Genomic DNA, 21,924 nt, shown 5'->3' on the forward strand with positions numbered 1-21,924 from the left:
GTAATTATAATGGAGATGGGAGTACATTTTAGGACCGTTATTTTTTTAATATTAACTTATCAATTGCCTAAACAGCACAAAGAAAAAGGACTCCATGTTGTACGTCTGTATAGCTTTAAAGTGCAATATCAAACTGTAGAAATGGGGCTCAGTAGGAATCTACTACAATGGATTTTAGGCATAGTATCGAGGTAAATGATAATTCGCATACTGCCATCTGCTGGCGATACACAGATCATGTGATCAATGCAAACAAAACAAGCCCCAAGTAACGTCAGAATGGGAAAGCAATCTCTCTTTAGCGATTGGCTGATTGTCTCGATTCCACCAATCAGATACAAGATTGTAGCCGGGACTACGTATGACGCAGGCAACAGGAAGAACACATTAAACGGCAATTACTTTTGAGGAAAGTTTTCACAGCGAGAAGCTACCAAAACAAATAGTGTAAAGAATGCATTTGTCTAGAGAGAGGATTGATATATCAGCGACGAGTTTTATTTGATTTCGGTAGACATTGAGGCACTTTCATCCGTTCAGACTGGATCATCTGCTCTCTTTGTTTACATAATGAAAAGCTGACTAGCTAACGTTAGCAACCTAGCTTTAAAAATCGAGTCATATGAGCTGTTATCTTCCAGCAGCTTTGTCCTCAGTCACGAGTGTGAATTCACATTATTGGGATAGCTAACGTACCTGCACACAAGTGAGAGGTTGTCCTGTGTCTCGCAGAGTCTTTTGAAGAATAACAATGCAAAGCTAACGTTTAATGTGTGGAGCGCTAGGTCATTTGTTTTGTCACCTGCGAACCTGCAGCTAGTTTCTAAAGGCCTTGCCTGCAGCGTCTTCATGTCAACATGCCTTGTTCCTGTGGCAACTGGAGAAGATGGATCCGGCCGCTGGTCGTCGTGCTTTATATATTGTTGCTCCTAGTCGTCCTGCCACTGTGCATCTGGGAACTGCAGAAGTCAGGGGTCAGTTCAAACGATTGCTGGATATGATTCATATGTGGCTTAATTGGACATTCAGTTCTTAATTGTACATTCTGTTCTTGTTTATCTTATGCTATTGTACATGTATGTAGACTCCTGCGTTGACTTTGTCTCTTGCTACATTCTCTGTAACATTTAGCTTGTGTGGTATTTTATTTGACATGTATATAGTTTAATTATTCTGCAATACTTACACATTTGTCTTGCAATATTCTCTTTGACTATTTAATAGTATTTCTACTCAGTTCCTGTTTATACTATTTGTATTTTATTTGTCTTATATATCCTTATGTTGAATTATTGGAGAAGCCTGGGACTTCGATTTTGATTCTGGTAGCCCTGTTGGTTTAACACAGTGGTGAAATGTAACTGAGTACACCTGGTACTTGACTACGAAATCTGCTTTTACTTAAATGTAAAAATAAGTTAACTTTGTTGTCTGTTTCTTCCCATGTAATGACAGGTTGGCACTCATAACAAAGCATGGTTCATCGCTGGGATATTTGTCTTCATGACCATACCCATATCATTATGGGGCATCCTGCAGCATCTGGTTCACTACACTCAGCCAGAGCTTCAGAAACCCATCATCAGGTAAAGAAGTCAGCAGGCATGCCAATCATGAACAACAGTTTGAAACTGCTATTTAATCATTTGTGTCTGTTTGTGTTTCAGAATACTGTGGATGGTCCCAATCTACAGCTTAGACAGTGTGAGTTGTGTATATTATGATCACATCCATTGTGGAACACACTGTGCATATAGGTGTCATATGTAGGCATCCACAGACTTGCTGTAGCTTTGAAAAACACACCAACACAACATATTACCATTCCCCTGAAGCATTGTCTTGCATTACTTTTCATGTAATCCATCCCTTTGGTTTGATGTTTTATTTTGCAGTGGATTGCATTAAAATGGCCCAGTATAGCAATTTATGTGGACACATGCAGAGAGTGCTATGAGGCCTATGTCATCTACAACTTCATGACCTTCTTGCTGAACTACCTGGAGAATCAGTACCCCAGCCTGGTGTCCATGCTGGAGGCCCAGGATCAGCAGAGACACCTCCCCCCTCTGTGCTGCTGCCCGCCCTGGCCAATGGGAGAGTATGTTTCCTTTTAACATGAGACACTTTAACAATAAGGATGGAAATGCATACAAATGTCACTTATTATGTGGCAGCCAACACGCATATATAGATACAAATGCTCAACCAACATGGTCAATGATTTGGTGTAAAAGGAATGATTGCTAACAATTATAGATCTACATTTTCAATAGGGATTTTAGTAGTTTTCTTAGTATTTTATCAATATTGTTGCACAAAGGAAAACCTTGCAACAATCTCGTTTATATTATTTGTTTTCAAGGAGGTGTTAAAAGTTTTGAAGAAACAAACATGAAAAGGACTTACAAATTACTTGTCGTTTTTTTAAAAAGTTTGTTTCAATTCAATTCAAAAAACCTTTATTTATACAGATAAAACCCATTGAGATCATAGACCTCTTTTACAATGGTGACCTGCTTCAATTAGTTCCAAACATTAATACAAACATGACAGAAAACAAAGGACATTATATGATACTACAGTTTGTATACTAGTAGCATTTACAGACACCAATATTTTCTGATTGTATAGCGTCTATCCTAGCTTTAAAAACATGAAATGGAATCAAACTGCTTAGCTTCCATTCCTTTTGTAGACTGTTCCATGCTAGCGGCGCTGCGCATCTAAAAGCTGTATTTCCTAATACAGTCCTAGCAGTTGGCACATGTAATACAACCACAGCTTTAGATCTCAGGCAGTAGCCATTTACAATACGCTGTGAGGTCAGGGAACAGATGTAAGACGGAAGTTCAAGGCGTTGAATTTGAAACTTAGTTAACAAATCCATGACAGTCACCAGCTTCTAATTAGCCTCACATCTATTTTTGGCTAACGTGCTCACGTGCCGTCTATTTATCCTGATCTTCTACTACAATCAGATTGTTCTTTGTAATTGAGGGAGAACACATGTATTTAACATTTGCCTGAAGTTCAGCAGTTTAAGCTTAATTTATTAGCGTAGCATTTTATAATACTGCCCTTTTTTAAATGTTCTTCTTACCCTTTCCAGTATTGTTGCATGCGAGATAATGATCAAATAGTTATTGAGGAAAATCAGGCAGATACATTTTGAATTGTTATCATTCCAAAACACATTTTTCGTAACTATAAGTGATTCGGTTTTATTTTAAGTTGAATATATTTGTACCGATGTAAGCAAACCAGGTGTTGTTCAACTTATTATTTTCTTCAATCCTTTCCTCTGCAGGGTTCTTCTGGTGAGATGCAAACTGGGAGTGTTGCAGTACACCGTAGTAAGACCTATCACAACAGTGATTGCCTTGTAAGTAACCTGTGCGCTTCATGTCCTTCATTTATGCTGTGATACCAATCTAGGCTTCTTGTTCACTATTTTAACGGATGTATGATTTGACTCCTTCCTAGAATCTGTCAGCTGTGTGGAGTTTATGATGAAGGCAATTTTAGTTCGAAAAATGCATGGACGTACCTGGTCATCTTCAACAATATGTCACAGCTGGTAATACCACTACTGCTTCTTGAGTTTTAGTAAAGACTGTGTCTGGGACTACAATAAAAGATAATATGCATGTTTTAAATTGCGTATCTGGAAATAGATTTCTTCTCTTGATCTAGTTTGCCATGTACTGCCTGGTGCTGTTCTACCGGGCTCTGAGAGAAGAACTCGGTCCAATCAAGCCAGTGGGAAAATTCCTATGTGTCAAAATGGTGGTGTTCGTCTCTTTCTGGTAATTCTCCGTGTGTTCAAAATGATTTATGACATTGACATTTTGGGAATAAATACTTTGTATGAGTTGTTTTCACCTTGTTTCTAGAAATGACATATGTTGGTGAAGTAAGCTTGCAGTCTCTGGATCTACAGCCATGAGAATATTAATTGGTTATTGTTTAACTCTTCTAGGCAAGCTGTGTTCATTGCTTTGCTGGTAAAAGCAGGCGTTATCTCAGTGGACAGTACATGGGACTGGAAAAGTGTGGAGGCTGTAGCTACTGGCTTACAGGTAAGCTAAAGCAAATCTGGGTAATTGATAACTATTAAACTATGAGAATAACTTCATGTTCTGGGTTTGATCTTAGTGTCTAAATATTGACATAAAGACAAAGTCATTCTATTAGTAAAACGATATGGCCTCTTCACTTCACTTTCATCTGTGTGAAACCTAACCAACCAAGTGTTTTTCTCAGGATTTCGTCATCTGTGTGGAGATGTTTCTGGCAGCCATTGCCCATCACTTCAGCTTCACCTACAAGCCGTACATCCAGGAGGCTGAGGAGGGTTCTTGCTTTGACTCTTTTATGGCAATGTGGGACGTTTCAGATGTCAGGGCAGACATTTCTGAACAAGTCCGCAATGTTGGTAAGTGCCCCCAGAGTACCATAGTGCTTCCACAGCTGTAAATGAAATGATCTGTTCGATAACCTCCAATATCGAGAGAAGGGTTAAGATGTTTTGTGTCCTTATCTACAGGCAGAACAGTTATGGGTCGTCCCAGGAAGTCCTACTTCGGTGAGGCGCAGCAGGATGGGGAGCGATCTGGCCTGCTCTCCTCGGCCTCCCAGGATGCCATCACAGAAGCGGCAGCCTACCCTGTCTCTCCCAATGGTCAGTACCAGGGTCTGGGCAGAACCCCCACACCTCACTCCCGGTCGGCCCCCGCTGGGCTCAGCTCGGCCCCCTGGGATGAAGGATATGAAGCTGAACCTGAAGCTGAACCTGAAAAAAGCCAGGAAGGGGAAAGGTCCGAAACCAAAGAACCAGCTGAGGCAGATCTCATCGAGATCACCTAGCCTATCGTTACGGCCGATGTTACTAATCAGACATTGTTGGGCGGGACCCAATCACAGCCTTGCCATGTTACTTCAGATGTTACTGTACTGATGCAGTATTAAAACTGCTGTTTGAAGGGCACATCAACAAAGTAATAGAAGTTTGCAAATAAATGCAAAGTCAGATGGACCTCTCTCCCAGTGACGGCTCCAAGAATGTTCAGTGAAGGTATGGCACTAAATGATTTTATTTAAAAAAAAGCATTTTACGCAGTTTCGTTGTACTTAGGAGTTATGGCACAGTAGAAGAAAGATTTTAAAATGAATTGTTATTGGGAAATTCCAGTTTATTTGAATGTGTCTCGAAGCATACTGTCGTGTGTGTTGCGATAAGACACCAGTTAACCCTTGCTGAACTCTGATCAAAGCTTGGATGAATATCCTTTCCAAACAGGAAATTGCTACTTTTTTTGTGTCCAAACATGACCTCAAATGTTACAGTTGGGTGATTAAGTGAAATATGCAATGTTACTAAATGTTTTCCTTATTCTATATCTTACTTTATATATGGGATTTCAGAGGACATTGATTGAAATAAGTAATGTTACATTGTAGTATCTACGGTACTAAAGCACATTAGATGTCCAGAATCCTCTTATTTTGTTGGCCCTAGTCCGTAAAGTCCCTGTACCCCAGAGGGAAGGGATTCAATAGCAGAAGCAACACACTTTGGTGATGCACATTTGAGACTAAACGGTCTCATGCAGTAATTAACTACTGACTAGTGCTGAAAGATGTGCCCTGATGGAATAAAAAACAATATATTTGTTTGAGTATATACTGGATGTACAGTCTGAGTATTAAGACAACAAACACAATTCAATCACTGTTCAAATCAACAGTCTGGTAATTCCTCAACAGTGCTTAATGCACACAGCTAACTGAAACATGTGATGCCTTGTTACTTGTGCCGTGGAACTACTGCAGCCACTACATCAATACAGCCTTTATATTCCAGGATCGGTTTTATTTGATGAGATGGTACCCTTTGATTTTAGCTGGAATGACCATTTGTTGTCTTCTTCCGAGCTCTTTTGTCAATGTTGTTACATGATTTATTTTGAGCAGGGATATTGACATATTTAATGCAAGTGTATGATATCAGTTTGTCCGAAAAAAGACACAAATGTATGGAAATATCAGCATCATGTCTGACTAAAGCACATTGCCTTATATCATTTTTGTTCTTCAATAAAACTGACAGGATGACATCAGAGCTGATGTAAATGATTCCACTTCTCTGACAGTCTCTTCAATAAATCAGATAAATTACAATTTCCAAATTCTTTTGTCTTGAATTTATTAAGAACATGACATTAATTCTTTAACTTTTTTTTTTAATTGATACCAACATACAGCTTTACAAAAACAACTGTTTCCATAATCAAGGGACATCTATAATATTTATATACTTACAAATAATATATTCATAAGTACAAGTTTAAATGTCCTATTATTTTATGGCACAATGTAGAAATAAAAACATGACTTAAAGTGTTATCGTTACAGATGCTTTAAGAAGGGGATGATTCCCCAATGGCGTGGCTCATGTAGGATTCTACTAAAGCTCAAAACAGAAAAAACTTTGAAGACAGGTTTTACATCGATGGAAAACGACGCTACAGAAGTTGGATCTTTAAATGTAACCAGAAAATCACTGCATAGTGTTTAATGCACTTCCCTATGAGCCTCTATTTAATTGAGGGTTAACATACATCGAAATGAAACTTAATTGCTAAAATACTGTGAGATTATTGTTCCATTGGTCCGGGGGGATTCTCTATATGTGCTGATATGGAGATGGCACTCTTCTGAAGCTTCACAGCGAGGCGCACCCAGTCTCCGGCCTGCACCCTCAGAGGCTGCTGCAGCACCACGGCCGCCTGCTTCCAGTGGGAGTTCTGGCTGAGGGTGCTGACGCTGATCTCCTGGTCCAGGTGGATCTGGTACCAGAAGGGAATGGCTGTAACTCTGCCTGCCGATGTCGCCTGGACCTGAGAAACAGGGATTATTGCTTTATAAGATGTTAAACTGTACAAAGTTAACTATATCATATTTAATATAATGTATGCTGCAGCATTACCTGTTAATTACATCGCAAATTCGAAACAGTGACACAGTGATGCATAACAAATTAAAATGAGATTATGTTTTTTTTATAATCCACATAGAAAAATAATTTTAGCATTTTAATTTTAGAAAGTTTAAGGTAAAAAGCATGGATTTGATCAATTCTTATTGTACCTCATGTTAGATTGCTGAATGTATGATGATATCTTCTGGAAAGCCCAAGAAATATATCACCCAAATCACAAAAGGCACTTTCACACCAAGCTGGTTTCTCAATGTCGAGGAAGGCTGCTCCAGAGCCACTATTTCAAGCATACTACGTCATCGAGTGCCGCCGAAGGCCTGTTCCAATGTCCAGCATACTTGGAATTCTACCGAGGCCGGCGTACTTCGTAGCGAGAAATTTCGAGGATGCACATGAGTAGACTCCGTGGTCTTAAAATCCCCACAATGCTTTGCGCACGGACCAATTTCCAAATAATTGGCGGAAATCGCGCTCCATTTAAGGCGGGGCCTCGCATATGACGCACACCTGCACACCTGTTAGCCTGTTCCACAATTATTTGTTTTCTGAGGCTAGGAAGGATTCTTGCCTCACTTCTGAAGCAAGTGACTTGGAAGACATGTGCTACAAAGCAAGCGTCCTCGACATTGAGAAACACCCCAAGTACTTTTCCCAGGAATAGTTCCCGGAACTTTTATTTCCTGGGACTATCTAGTAAATCGCGTTCACACCGGAATAAGTTCCTGAGGGAGCCGCTGACGTCACTTTTTCTTCTTCTGCTTTGGGTTTAGTGGCAGGCCGCAAACAACTTCACGGCGTATACTGCCACCCGAAGTCCCTGGCCGGAAGTCCTTCCGAGTAAATCGCCAGAAGCGCCGACACCTCCTCATCTCCACCGCTCCCATGTTTTCTTTTGTGTTGCCAAAAGTTAGTCTCACTCCGTTGGTGCGCTGGGCTAATGCTAATAATGCTAATGCGAGCAAATAAAATCGCGGCTTCACAAGTTCTTCCGAGTTTTACGGGGCGTGGTTTGCAATTCGCCCATCAGAAATTGGAACCTTTTTCTCCCCAGGAAAGTCTACTAAAAAGGGGTGAAAAGGTTAGCAAAAATCTTTTTGGTGTGAACGCAAAATCCCAGGAACTATCGGAACTATTCCTGGGAAAAGTACTCCGGTGTGAAAGCGCCTAAAGTTTTGTATTTTAGTTTTTAATTTGCAAAAAAAAGAAAAATAACATTTAGAAGGAGAGCCAAGTTAGAGTTTGTTTATGGGAGATGTGCACAGGTACATCTTCAGGAATCAGGAATGAAGTATTTCCAGGTTTTTTGGTGATATGTTTTTGTACCTGAATGTAACCATGGGATTGTTTGGCTTGGAGAGTCAGTACATGAATTTAAGGTTCAGCAGCTGAGGACTGTTAAACCCCAGTACTTAAAAAGAGAAGACCTTTTTCAAGAGTTATAACAATCACATCACTAATTAGGCTAATTTGTTTCTTACCTTTACTTCTCTGTTGGTGTAGTTGGCGGTGGATTCCATCAGGTCCAGAACAAAGAGCTCCACAAACTCACTGAGATGCCTGCACTCCAGTGTGGAGAAGTCCAAAAACACATGTACCGGTACCTAAAGGCATAAAAGATCAAAGCAGCGTTCGTCAGTTGTTTTCAGCAGATAAAAGAAAAGCCTATCTGATGAAGTTATCAATAAGGAACTACATAATATGAAAACAAATAAAAAGACCAGGGAAGAAGTTCTGACAGAGATGTAAAACAAAACAGGTGCTACTGATGTTCAGTTTGGCACAAACTTTAAATTAGTGAAGGAATGGATTTACACCATAAAATAAACACAGGGAACACTGCTTCATTTTAGTGAACATGTAAAATAAAATGTGTGGCTTTATTTTACAATTTTGAACCTAAACGAAAAGGTTGAGCTTATTTGAAGCCAATTAACTGTTCTTCTGACACTATATACTTATGGTTGCACTTATTGTAAGTTATTTTGGATCCGCTATATGAGGTGATGGAAAAATGAAATAAATATTCTTTTAGAATTGTTGGCTCATGGTACAGATTTTTACAAATGGAAAAGGTTTTCAACTTTTAAAAAGGAACACTGCTGCAGTAACAGTTTGTTAAATATAACACAGCGGCTGACTCTTTCTCCCAAACCATTATTTAGCTTTAATTGCCAGTGTCAGAGAATAATCACTCAATCACTGATTAATGCTCGAAAACAAATCTTCTACCTTGAACTCTTGACAACTTGACAAACAGGCCGTGGCCGCAGGGCGACACACTTAAAAGCTGAGGTATAAACCAAAGTGGCAGCGCAGAAAGTGTCACAGTTTCCTTTACTGCAGAACAAAAGAATGTTTCCCCCTGCCTGTCACAGTGTGTGTAGAGCTCAGAGCTCTCTGTTTGATGTGCTTGACGTAATGTATACTGATGGATTCAGGTAGGAATGTCTTGGGCCAAGCTGTGTGTTGTGTCTTGTGTGACAGTTGTGCTAGAAAGTGCCCTCCACTGAGGGCTTCAAAGACAACATCTGTTAAAACAAACGGCCGTCCCGAGTGGGGCATGCTAAATTAGAGCACAAACGTGATGCTGGAAAAAATATATAATTTCCAGACCAAATAAAGAGAAAGCATTCAAAGGGATTTTGCAGCTTCTATATCGCAGCTGGGAAGCAAACATCAAAGACGAGTGCACAACACAAAACAACGTCCTGGACCTTAGTATTCCAAGAGAAATACCTGGTTCAACACAAGACAACCCAAACATGGCGGGAAACACAACAAAAAAACATTTCACACCTTTATAGTATTGCACTATATGTCTGTCATATTTTAAAAGTCTCACAAGCAATACTAATGGGCAGACTAAATGAGAATGATGCAAGCTTACAAACACAGCGCATGTGAAAACTGACTGTTGTTGCCTCAGGAACATGAGACAGAATACAAGATAAGAGCAGGCTGAGAAGCACAACAGTAAGATTTTGCAACTTCTGTTATAAAGACTGACACAGTTGTACCTTTGAGAGGGTTTAAGTGAGTCTAAATGTGATTTCTCATTCATTATTAGGTTGATAATATATAAAATCACTATTTAGTAAGAACAGAGCCTTTGAATAGTTCACAGTAAAGTTTTTGCTGTTTTTAAAATATATTTGTATTATACTTTCATTGTTTTGTGTATTCCATGTGTGATATCTGAACACTCTAGTTTGAAATTGAAAATATGCCACTTAACAAGTGATCAGTTTAGAGAAATCCTGGTAAAGCCGCAGTTAACATGCAGAATATCAGCCCTTAATATATTTAGCAACTGCCAAGTCGATTTTTCCCTGTGCAGCGATCATTTTAAAATGTTAAAACAAATATGAATGAAGTTGCTGGACTTCATGATCTGCAGAACAGTTCTCCATCATTATCTGTTCTGTTCTTTGTTGCCCAAGATGTGCTTGATTCTCTGTATTTTCGCACCCAGGTGATCTACCATCCTTTGCCGGGTGTCTCAGTGAAGGTAGCCTAAATCTTTTTGTTCCTCAAAATGAAAATGAAATAATCCAAGCAATCCAGCAAAGGGAAAACCACAAACATGTTGTTCTTGATACATGATAGCGTTTCTACTCACAGTGAACTGGTTGATGAACGGAGCGATGTTGAACCCCAGCGTCGCCTCCTGACCCTGGACGGCACTCTCCAGCAGCAACGTGTCCGACTCCACCAGAATACCCTGCACCACGATCTTTGCTGGGAAAATACTTCCTCCGTCTTCCAGCAAACACCTAGTATAGATCATAGAAATACATTTAACAATAAAAACGTATCACAACACGAAGCTAAATTCTCAAAATGGATGGAACGTCTCTACACGCCCCTCCCCCCTCTGGCTGCTTCTCCTCACCGGGCCAGGGAAGCCTTCTCCATCAGCTTCTGTCTGATCAGCCCACATGTCTCCACACAGTCCAGTATGATGGCGCTCCACAGCTTCTCCCTGGACGGCCTCTTCAGCATCCCCTGCTCATCCTCCATGTTGTTCAGCCAGAACTCGAGATGCTGCTTGGGGACATTATTGGACTGAGCCAGTCTCTTTAGGACTTCCTGTTGCTTTACCTTCTCCACAGAGCTGAATGCTTTCACATGTCCATGGCTGGCAGCGATGAGGGAGAGCAGAGAGAAGCCCTCCGACACGTCGAGGACGAAGAGCAGGTCTGCAGAATCAGACTGAACACCTGAGCCTGGCTCTTTGTTTTGGCATTTGACCTTCATCTGAGAGATGAGTTTGGATAGTGCGCTGCTGAAACTCTGATGGTACTCCTGATTGTTCAGGAGCGCCATCTCTGAACACTCCAGCATGCAGAAGTCTTTGGTTTGGTTCTGCTCCGTCTGAAGACAGGCCAGTGCAGTGCACAGTTCTGCCTCTGGGGTTTGATTTGAAACGGGGTCTCCAGTGTTCTGCGGGTCCTGGAGCGTGTCCAGACAGATTTCATGGCCGTCCCTCAGCACAGCGACGCTGCAGAGGCGCAGGAAGGCGTCTCTGCAGGAGACTTCAACCACCAGCTCGTCCTGAGGCTTCAGGACAAAACCTGAAAGGAATCAAAAGAAGAAGAAAACACCGACTTAGCCCGGTCGTACTGGAGCGGTGTGAACCTCACTCTGTGTTGGTAGCTACTGTGATGCACTGAATTATAGAGAATTAAAACAACTGTTAAGAACCAAAAAGGCATTGGACATGTGGAGTTTTAGAAATGTTATTTTTATTACCAAAAAAAAATGTAATCATAAGGTTACATTTAAATAAAGAAAACTGCAAGATTTTGACTCTTATTAGGCATTTATTATTATTATTATTAGGTTGAGTTTAAAGTTCTACGGCGTATTGTTCTCAACAACATAAAAAAAAAGGTTACTGTCGAACATGATGTTTATATTTCTCATATAATGTAATAAAACTAATTAAATTTACATTAATGTAAAAAACACCTGAAATAACAAACACAAAGGAGAAGAAGATGTGATAAGTTAAAAGTAACATTATTATTTATAATGTCATGCTTCTGATACTATAAAAGCTAATCTGACAGCGGTCTGAGGACAGAGGGTGTCCTACACTGTACAGATTGTAAAGCCCCTTAAGGTACATTTGTGATTTTGGGCTATATGAATAAAATAGACTTTACAATTTCAACAAGAGACAGAGACTGAAGGAGAAGCCGAGCGGGAGTGAGCCCAACAGAGAAATGAGATTCAGGGGACCGGGTGCACAGAGGGAGGGGGGTGGCCCAGAAAGGACTCCTGCAGGAATAACATCTGTTCATGTCAGCGCGCCGCTCGTCAGAGGCATTTGGGGAAAATGCATATTTATTGGCTATAAGAATTTCATGAACACTAAAGAGTGTCACAGGCGATCACGGCGCACACGTCACAGCGACCGGGAAACGGATGTTGGTGATCACCGGGAGAGGTGGCGGCTCCCTCGGCGCTGCCTCCGCTCATTAGCAGCGCGGTGAGATGCTGCCGAGCCCCGTCTGAGAGGGGATGTTCCCTAAGCCAACTGGAACATGTCACCTCACGTCGCTGGCTATTAGGGTCACAACGGATTAGATGACAGCCAGTGAAGAATATACTGTCATCTAAGGGACATCAATGGCACTTCATTATTTAATCAGAACTTGGGAAACTTTTTGCAATTCTTACCGATTGAAGTATGTTGCATTACAATGATCAGTTTCACTTTGGTAGAATGGATTAAATGCAAGCTGTAGTGATCATGACATTAGTGTTAGATTTATTTGGTATAGTTTTTTGGTGATGTTTTCAAATGTATTGTCATTTTTAGTGGTAACAAGTATATGGCAGGGTTTAAAGACATTCAAGAAGCTTAAGATGTATGTACTCTCATCCTTGAGAAACGTAGAATATTTAAAATATATATATAAGCAGAGGTCATAAGAGTATGTGCAGGTAATACATTTTTCTTTGAAATACTATCATCCTGTCATGACCGTAAATGATTATCCCCATTTCAACATGGAGATTGGCTAAAATAATTATAATCTTGGTCCAAATTAACTTCAGGCTGTAGTAAAATAGTAGTGATGATTATTTCCTCCAAATGTTCTTGGCATTATTTAACAGTTAACCATCTTTAGTGCTGTTTGTAGTCTACAACGCACACTGCCCTCATCTGATGTAACATGGAAATGCACGATGAATCAGAGCAGGCAAGCTGAGCTGATAATAAAATAAACTTTATTGCAGCTATTCTAAACATGCTGAGGTTATTAGAAGTCAAAACAATTCAAGGACAATTCCCTCGCCACACTGTAACAAATGGACCATGCTCATTGGACACAAGACAACACACGTAGAAACTTGCCCTTGCGTCTCCCTGTAAGTCTATTGAGTCTCACCCTTGGTGCTGTGGACAGGGTAGATGGCTTGCTCCCAGCAGGTGTCCTCCTCCGGTCCGGTGGACAGACTGCTGTCCTCGTCCAGGTGGAGCTGGAACCAGACAGCCAGAGCGTCCAGCTCCCCCCCCTGAGTGACGGGCAGGCGGATCCTCTGAACCTCCCTGGAGCTCAGGCCCTCCAGCTCCTACAGAGGACGAGACGAAACAGATACAAGCGATTGGTTGCATGGATATCGGCAAAATGGTATCAACATTGCAATATTAATGCACAAATCAATAAAATCAAAAGTATGCGTCATATACATTCTGATGAAGTATTCTGGTGCTGCAGAGTTTATTATAGTCATTCTGCTGTTCTCTGCTACTAGCCAAGGAAAGAGACGTTGCCATTGTCTGTCTTTAAAACAATTGAAGTGCCCCGATAAACATTCCTGTTTGTCATCTTGCAATCTACTTATTTATATAAATAGTCATCATCGCAATAAACCATATTTAATTGAGTCTTAATGTAAATTATTTAATTTAATATTCTGTTCTTGTACATATCATATTCTATGTACATGTATATAGTAGACTTCTTGCACTATTTTTTATTTTTGTATTTAATCATACATGTTGCATTGTTGGAGGAGCTCAGGTCAGAAGAACTTCATTGCCATTTCTACTCTGTAGCTTATGTGCATATGAAAATAAAACAAATCTTGAAAATCTTTGAATCTTAAATACAAATGTAAAAGTTAATGCCCTCAATGTGTCATTTTCCCCTGTGGTATCAACAATGGTATTGAATATCTACAGCAGGGGTAGGCAAGTAAGTTTGGCCGTGGGCCAATTTTTTGCTGAGCCGCAAGATGGCGGGCCAGAACATAATCAAAGCTTAATTCAAGGAATTGATTTTGGTAAGAGGGCGCAGCGCCCCTGTTCAGAAAAAACTCTATCGCTGATAACCCTCCCCACCAACACTCTGATGCGCAGTCAGATCCGCTGATTGGTTCACTGATGATATAGGCGCCCAATCCAGAGCCTCTGGCTAGACCCGCCCAAAGGGAGGCTCGTCCTCTCTAGCCCCATTTCAGTCCCAAAGCCAGGGCTATTATCTGTATTTTAACAGACTTATCTTTTAAATTGAGGTGTATTTATTGTTCTCTTCAAAGTTTATTTTTCTCTGAAATTTTAGGGAGGATGGTCCTCCCTTTCCTCAATGGACGAGCCTCCACTGAGTAAAGTAGAGTTATTAACTAGGTAGCAGTGTTATTTAACATTTTATTCTGATAAGTATTGTCAAGTTCTCTGGGTTTTTGGCATTTATTTGAGTGTTTGCACATTTGAGAGGCTTGAGGGACAACTGGAATCCTTTTTCCTTTTCTTTATTTCAACTTTTCAAAGACACATTAGGATTCTTTCAGGTTGAAAACCTTTAAAAAATACCAAAGGACAAAATAAATCAATTACAGCATTTTGCTTTGCAATTTAATATATTATAACCTAAATTAATCAGTAACCAAGTATTTTACTCAAATTCAATGTATTTAATAGTTAAATAAGTACTTTAATTGACCTGGTTCCCCCCAATTTGCCATATGTGACCCGCTCTATCGAAATCAGTCGAAAGTCGCAACGGCTCATTTCAAAATAAACGTGGATTTGCGTAAAAAACTAGTTTTTCGGGGTTCGGGTGTTTTGTTTGATTTTAAATAAACAAAGTCTTGGCTTTCAGAATATGACGTTTTTATTTCCAAAATCACACGATAAATACATGTTTGAAGCTTGTAAAGGGACGATGACAGCTCTCCTTCGCCACTCTGCTCTTCCACAGCGCCGCTTCCCCTCCCTCCGCTGACATTATGAATGTAAGCGGATATTTCGGGACAGAATTTATTTTACCGGACAAATTTGAAACTTACCGGTCATGTTTCAATAATAATAATAAGAATGGTGTAGCAAAGTTTCCGTTAGCAGGTAATCACCGGACTATGACCGGATATGCTGATGTTTAAAACTCAGTTAATGGGGCTCATTTTTATATTGCTTCAGTTTATAATCGTTACAGATCGAAAAGTTCAGATTCATTTTTCAATAAATGATTCCACAAACAACAAACAACATAATTATTACATTCAAACAAACTACTTGTAGATGAAGTACATTATTAAAAAGTTTCCATTAACTTTGAATAATAACACGAATGCTCTCTTTTCCCCTCTCCCTCTCTCTCCTGACAGCCCGTCAGTTTCTCAAGCAGCTCGCTAAACAGTGGGCGGGGCTTCAGGTGATTATGCAGAGCTGCATGTCTCTGTCAGACTCAGCAGCTGATCTGATCTCTTTCTCGGGTCCGCTTATACTTCACTCGCGTTTATGTCCATATCGATCAGATCCAGCCTCCTGATCGGCCTTTATAGAGAGCACCGATCAAACTATTAAGAGTGAATATCGGCCGATAATGACCGGCGGCCGATCAATCAGTGGCTTTTATGTTGTAAACAAAAAAACAAAACAAAAAATCTCAAAATAATATTTTATTAGTGATTCTCAAAATTACGGGCCAAATATTATTGCTGGCGGGCCAACAATGGCCCGCGGGCCGCCTGTTGCCGACCCATGATCTACAGTGTAACACTGCACTGCTGCAGATCAGAAACAAAAAACATGCAAAGTAAAGTCAAACACATGAAATGATTTGGGTTTATCAGCATGTGTTGTCCCCGTTTCTGCTCACCTGCACGTTGTTGAAGTCTATGTTGAGTGCAGTGAAGGGCTCAGTGAGAGCTTTATACCCCCCCGGCAGTCTGCTGAGTCTCTCTGTGGTGTACGGCTCCATGGACTCGTCGGGCTCCGGGCTGCAGCTCACCGGACTGCGGAGCTCCCCGGCTGCAGAGATGGACAGACTGCCCACCTCCGACACACACAGCCTGAAGGACAAACGGAGATGTAATCATTGTTCTGCTGTTCTGTCCTGAGGTTCTGTTGAGTTCATCACAGGAAAACACATTGTATCTGACACTCTCAGCCTTCTCACTGTGATACAGATGGACTCCGGACCTACCTGTGATGTCTGCGGATCTCCAGGCTTTCCAGAGCCATCCCAAACACAGTGGCTCCAGCTGGGATCACCCTCCCTGTCGCAGACTGATCCTGGAACTCATTCTCCCCTCTCTTTAGGACAAGAAACATTTGAATGAATCTACACATTAACCTAGGGCTGCTCAATTCATCGTATTTTAATCGCGATTACAATTATGGCTTGCAACGATTACGAAAACAACGTAATCGAAATAAAACGATTATTTTTTTATTATTATTACTTTTTTTTCAATAATAATTTTTTTTTTTTTTTGGTTTTTCAGTTGAATTATACTTAAAGTTCAGGGTAATCAACTATTAAAAACGTACTGTTTAACATTTTTTTCTCCAATAAATGGATGTTTTCAAAGTCAATGAATAATCGCATTCAATAATCGCAATTACAATTATTGACCCAAATAATCGAGATTATGATTTTTGCCATAATCGAGCAGCCCTACATTAACCCCCAACACACGTATGTATCATTAACCTGGCTACTGTATGTGTTAGAATCAGTGAAATTGTAAACTGGAACTTGCCCCATTTTGCTAACTTGCACTTTGCTGGATGTTTCAAAAGCAAGTTCCTGTGGATACACTTTAAGAAATGTAACCTACAAGTTGACACGGACTGCTCTAAGGTCATCATGAATGTTGTTCTCTCTCTCCCTTTCAAGCCCACACCCTTAACTGTGAACATTTAACAATAACCTCTTTGCGTTTTCAACTCTAGCAAACGCCAATAGACTTTGGGTCAGAGAACTCATAGAAACATTATTATTGCAAGTGGCAACTGGAGCACTAAGTCTCGTTTCCTGTCCTCTGTGTGTGTTTATAAATGGCCCGTACCTGTGGAGGCAGCAGCAGGTGGTGCCAGGCATGAATGAGGCTCTCTATGATGCCCTCTCCAAACAACCCTGCATCTACCGTCTCTGTCACCACCAAGGAAACCCTAAGAACAAAACATTGAATAGAAAAATATGAGGTATTGCACTCCTAAAATCACATAAAAGCATAAACCAAGATAAAAAGCTATTGTTTGCACATTTGATGTCAAGTATGTTTGGTATAACTTACTTTTGTGGGATGTCCTTTGGCACTTCCATCTCCAAAGACTTCATATGGACGATCTTGATGCTATCATCCATTTTATTAGCTGTTAGCACCTCACAGGCTAATTCATACATGGTCTTGGACAGTTCGCAGGCGTACACCTCAGCAGCCCCTGCTTTCTTTGCACACATACTAACCAGAGAAAATCAGCAAATCAGAACAAGATAACCATGCGGCCCCTAAACACAATGACTCAAATGAGAAAAAAGGATTCCAATTTCTCATGGGAAATGTCTTACCCGAGGATGCCAGTGCCAGTACCGATGTCCAGCACAGTGTTGCAGCCGCTCTGCACAGCCTTCTGAATGGCCTGCTGGTACTTCCTGTTCCTCCCGTGGTCGTTGAGCATTAAAAAATGCCAGCGCTCCACCAGCCAGTTGGCCACGCGGTAGAAGTTCTCCCTGGCTTCGGGATAGTCCGGTCTCAGCTTCAAGGCTTTATGGAAATGACCCGCGGCTTCATCTCTGAAGCCCATTCTGGATAAGAAAAGGAGAGCCACAATATAGACTCAAACTATAAGCAGAGAATTTATTCAGATACTTTTTGATCTTTAGTCCCAGATTACTTCAACAATGCTCTGGAGTTTAACATTCTAATCGCTAGTGATGGCGAGATGAAGCCTTATGAAGCGTTGAAGCTTTCCAGCCAATTGGTTCGCAAAAGGGTTCATCTCATGAGGCTTCATCATGGGCTTCATTTGAACACAAACCCCCCTGTTGGTCAAAGTGTGTAAAACAGGCAGGTTGGACATCTCAACAGTGTGCTCTCTCATACCGAGTTCCCATTGAGTAAAGCCTTAGAACAGTGCTTCTCAAAGTGTGGTCCGCGGACCACTGGTGGTCCGTGAGCGCCCCCTAGTGGTCCGTGAGTATATTGGTAACATTTCACATTTGAAATAAATTAATCTATTTAAGTGTTCCGCACTCTCGCGGGAATATCTCTGCAATGGAGCGAGCTTTCACTTTCAATTGCATGATATAGCCCAGCGCAACACCTTCGTCACACATGTTGCCACTTGTTTGTACCATTTTCAGGCGATTTGTAATCTGTTCTAGAAAAACGATGTGTTTTTTGGATATTTGTGGAGTTAGGTGGTCCGCGAGTGTTTTTTAATTGGTTAAGTGGTCCTTGGTATGAAAAAGTTTGAGAAACACTGCCTTAGAATAACTCTAAACAACGAACATTAAATCATATTTTCATGTTAACAATATTGTTTGTATTCCAGTTGAATGATTGTGATTGAAAAGCCTAAGGAGGCTGGTACACATTGCAAAGAGGGATTTGTATTCCTTACTAATATTCATAAACGTAACCATGTTGTAGCCTGAGAAAGGCTAAACCATATCAAAGAATACATGTATTAACTACATTATCTCATTTAGCTGTAGCTTTTATAAACAACAAAAAAGACATATGGACGAGTCGTTGAACCAGGAACCCTGCGGTTGTGAGTCAACCGCTTTCCAGCTGAGCCACAGCACACACACTAAAGCTCCCTGAAAACACTGCAACATATGTATTCCTGTATTTATTGATGTTTTTATTCCTACATTTATTTATGCTTGTATCTATTTATACTTATGACATGTTCCGACCGCTATAAGTGAGGGTCTGAGCTCTCTTGATTCCATCGTGTCACCGGGCCCGGGTACAGGAGGGGTAATATGGTTCTTATTATACATCCATGGGTATTATGAGCGTTGTGGTTCAACGGTTCAACCGATCTGAATCGCTTCCTGAAGCAGTCACGTGGTATCGACAGGCAGCGAGGCTTCGTTTGTCATCGATGACGTCACTGGCCCAAAACGATACAAGCCTCGATTCATGCTTCACAAAAAGCTTCGGGGATTACTCGACACACGCTCCGAAGCCTCGGCGCAATACGTAACATTACTACTAATCGCCCGAAGGATAAAACTGTCTCAGAGTCTGATGATCTTGGTTCATATGTCCAAATCATCAACGATGTAAAGCTACAGTTTTCCTTGTAATAACAGAAGTGTTGGCCCATTGTAATTATGCATTTATCTACGCAATGACAACATTTATGCAGATGAGGAACATACCTGAAAAGGTGTTCCCCCATGCTGTTCAGGATCACCTCATCAGCAGGAAACAGTTCCAGCGCTTGTTCATAACAGTCAAAGAGTTCCTGAATGCGGCCCACAGAGTCCAGCTCTTCTGTCCACTTAAAGAGAGTGAACCTGAAGGACTCCTAGAAGAAAAATGCCACAAAATTAAGTTCACAACAAATATTTAAATGATGCAGCAGAGAAAAAAACAGACTATGTTGTGTATGGTATGCACAATGTTTGGCAGTGAATGCACACAGTCGGTCGTTACCCTTGCAAAGTCTTTAAACATAGGCGCAAGGTTGAGGACCAGAAGGTAGTGCACAAACGCTGTTCCATAGTCCTGGTTGAACAGGCACTGCTGGGCGCTCTCCAGAGAGCTGGACACCAGCTCGTTCCTGGCGGGGTCCTCTCTGCGCCGCCTGCGGGTCCTCCTGCCGTGCTTCGGTCTGGCACTGGCATTAGGCATCCCTGTCACAACAAAAGAGAGTGGAGGAGAGTGTATTAGAACATTAAATCATCATACAATATACACCTAATGCCACTTTAAAAACAAGGTTCTACATATGACTCTGTACTGTACTGTGTGGTCCAGGGACTATAGAAGCCAACCTCACCCAGTAAAAAGACAAAAAACGGATGAAAAAGAGTTGACATGAAACGACTTACATTTGTTGTCACAATTTTAAGATGATACAGTGGAAGAAATAAGTATTTGATCCCTTACCGACTTGGTAAGTGTACCCACTCATAAAGAAAACAACAGTCTATAATTGGTAGGTTTATTTGACTAATGAGAGACAGAATATCAAAAAGAATATCCAGAAATGTACATCATATAAGAGATATACATTCATTTGCATTTAACTGTGGGAAATAAGTATTTGATCCCCTTGCAACCAACAAGAATTCTGGCTCTTCTTTTAATTGCAGCCAGGAAATGATTTTAACTATGTGCAAGGGATTTTCTGAAGAGACACTTTTTAATAATTAATGCATATTATTTTATTCATTCCCAAATATAAGTTTATCTATTTATTTCCTGTCAATGGGCTTCAACACATGCCACATTTATGTAGTAATAATAGCCTAGCCATCATCATAATAACCTCAACATGAATAGGAAGGATACATTACGTAAACATATGTATACCTTAACAAAGATACATTAAAAATAGCACTTTAGTACTTAACATTTAGTTGACTTACTGTGTGTTGTCACAGATCACAGGCTGAGTTAAGGTATGGGATGGAGATGCACGGAAAATATCACTGCTGTTAAGTTAACGTGATAACGTTAACATTACGGTTGTGTGTCCAATCGTTAGCATCGTTATAATCCTTCCTCTGTCAGCAGCCCAGCGTCAGCTCACATGATGACCATATGGGATACGATAGGTCAACAACATGTCAAAAATAATGACAGTATGTTTTAATATCCACGTTACAACGCTGAGATGTTGATTAAAAGTGTAAATAAAATCACATTGCGGCTACTGTTAAACAAGGAACGAGTGTCCGCTCGTAAAACGACTCGGTCAGAAACATGTAGGGAGACAGGGTTCCGTGTGCGGAATTTTAAAGAGGATTAATACATTTGAGTGACAGAAAGGCAGTTTTAACCATGATAATAACTGTACACAAACAAAAACGAAACACGTTGAATAACAATGTCCGTATTTCATTACAAAACAAGCCAGAGTAGTTGTTCCCGCCTCAGATTTTCCTCTTATGGAACCAATGACAGAAGACTGTTTAAGCACAATCAAAGAGTACAATGAATCAGGATTGTTCCCACCCATGCCAACCCCAAAAGTAAAACATGAAATCAATGAGTTAATTTGCATCTGTGCCAATGTATGTGTTGTATATTCAGATTCAGATTCAGGATAAACATTTGTATCCCGCATTGAAATTGTTGTTCAGTCTATTGCTCCAGACATGAGGACATGCATCTGCAATAAAATAACCTAAACATTAACACCACAACATACTCATAATAAAACACAGTCAATGAGACCGTAAGACTGAGACAGAATAACAGCAGGCAATCCACTTTAAAATTAAAGGGTGATGGTTTGAGCAGAAAATATTTGTGCATCTACTTGTTTTGATTATAATTGTAGAAGTCTATTACCTAGGTGACTACTGCGACTGAAATTGGCCTAAATGGACGAGTACCCTATACTGTGCACAGCTTTAAAGCCGTTCCACTGTTTGTAATGATCCATGGGAGTCAAAAGAAGGTGCAGGAGGTTCCCCTCTGAAGTCTAT

The 21,924-nt window shown here is 40.6% G+C and overlaps 2 protein-coding genes across 3 annotated transcripts; one reads left to right on the forward strand and one right to left on the reverse strand.

Annotated features, from left to right (window-relative positions):
* Positions 1-363: 363 nt before the first annotated feature.
* On the forward strand, positions 364-6,187 carry tmem184c (transmembrane protein 184C). The gene is made up of 10 exons (XM_034231452.1): positions 364-974; positions 1,456-1,586; positions 1,668-1,704; positions 1,896-2,101; positions 3,311-3,385; positions 3,487-3,580; positions 3,697-3,809; positions 3,983-4,082; positions 4,267-4,438; positions 4,550-6,187. Exons 1-10 carry the CDS (start codon positions 858-860, stop codon positions 4,867-4,869), a joined length of 1,365 nt encoding a protein of 454 aa, XP_034087343.1. The 5' UTR covers positions 364-857; the 3' UTR covers positions 4,870-6,187.
* Position 6,188: 1 nt separating this feature from the next.
* On the reverse strand, positions 6,189-21,358 carry prmt9 (protein arginine methyltransferase 9). Of its 2 annotated transcripts, none has more exons than XM_034231449.1 (13): positions 20,860-21,358; positions 19,922-20,121; positions 19,645-19,793; positions 17,818-18,054; positions 17,543-17,710; positions 17,315-17,417; positions 16,447-16,556; positions 16,120-16,312; positions 13,405-13,588; positions 10,896-11,577; positions 10,623-10,776; positions 8,482-8,604; positions 6,189-6,902 (listed from the first exon to the last, which is right to left on the reverse strand). In XM_034231449.1, exons 2-13 carry the CDS (start codon positions 20,117-20,119, stop codon positions 6,660-6,662), a joined length of 2,544 nt encoding a protein of 847 aa, XP_034087340.1. In that variant the 5' UTR covers positions 20,120-20,121; positions 20,860-21,358; the 3' UTR covers positions 6,189-6,659. The 2 variants fall into 2 exon arrangements, with proteins under 2 accessions (XP_034087340.1, XP_034087341.1); XM_034231450.1 differs by having other exon boundaries at positions 19,922-20,130.
* Positions 21,359-21,924: the final 566 nt, after the last annotated feature.

Source organism: Gymnodraco acuticeps, unplaced genomic scaffold, assembly GCF_902827175.1.
Source record: "Gymnodraco acuticeps unplaced genomic scaffold, fGymAcu1.1, whole genome shotgun sequence".
Lineage (NCBI taxonomy): Eukaryota > Metazoa > Chordata > Actinopteri > Perciformes > Bathydraconidae > Gymnodraco > Gymnodraco acuticeps.

Excerpts from the sequence above, each read along its gene's own strand:
- tmem184c (XM_034231452.1), top strand. The coding sequence starts at position 858 with ATGCCTTGTTCCTGTGGCAACTGGAGAAGATGGATCCGGCCGCTGGTC. Across the intron at positions 3,581-3,696 it reads TCAACAATATGTCACAGCTG|TTTGCCATGTACTGCCTGGT; the intron begins GTAATACCACTA and ends CTCTTGATCTAG. Across the intron at positions 4,439-4,549 it reads TGAACAAGTCCGCAATGTTG|GCAGAACAGTTATGGGTCGT; the intron begins GTAAGTGCCCCC and ends CCTTATCTACAG.
- prmt9 (XM_034231449.1), bottom strand. The coding sequence starts at position 20,119 with ATGCCTAATGCCAGTGCCAGACCGAAGCACGGCAGGAGGACCCGCAGG. Across the intron at positions 19,794-19,921 it reads TGTTTAAAGACTTTGCAAGG|GAGTCCTTCAGGTTCACTCT; the intron begins GTAACGACCGAC and ends TTTTTCTTCTAG. Across the intron at positions 16,557-17,314 it reads ACCTGCTGCTGCCTCCACAG|AGAGGGGAGAATGAGTTCCA; the intron begins GTACGGGCCATT and ends CTTGTCCTAAAG.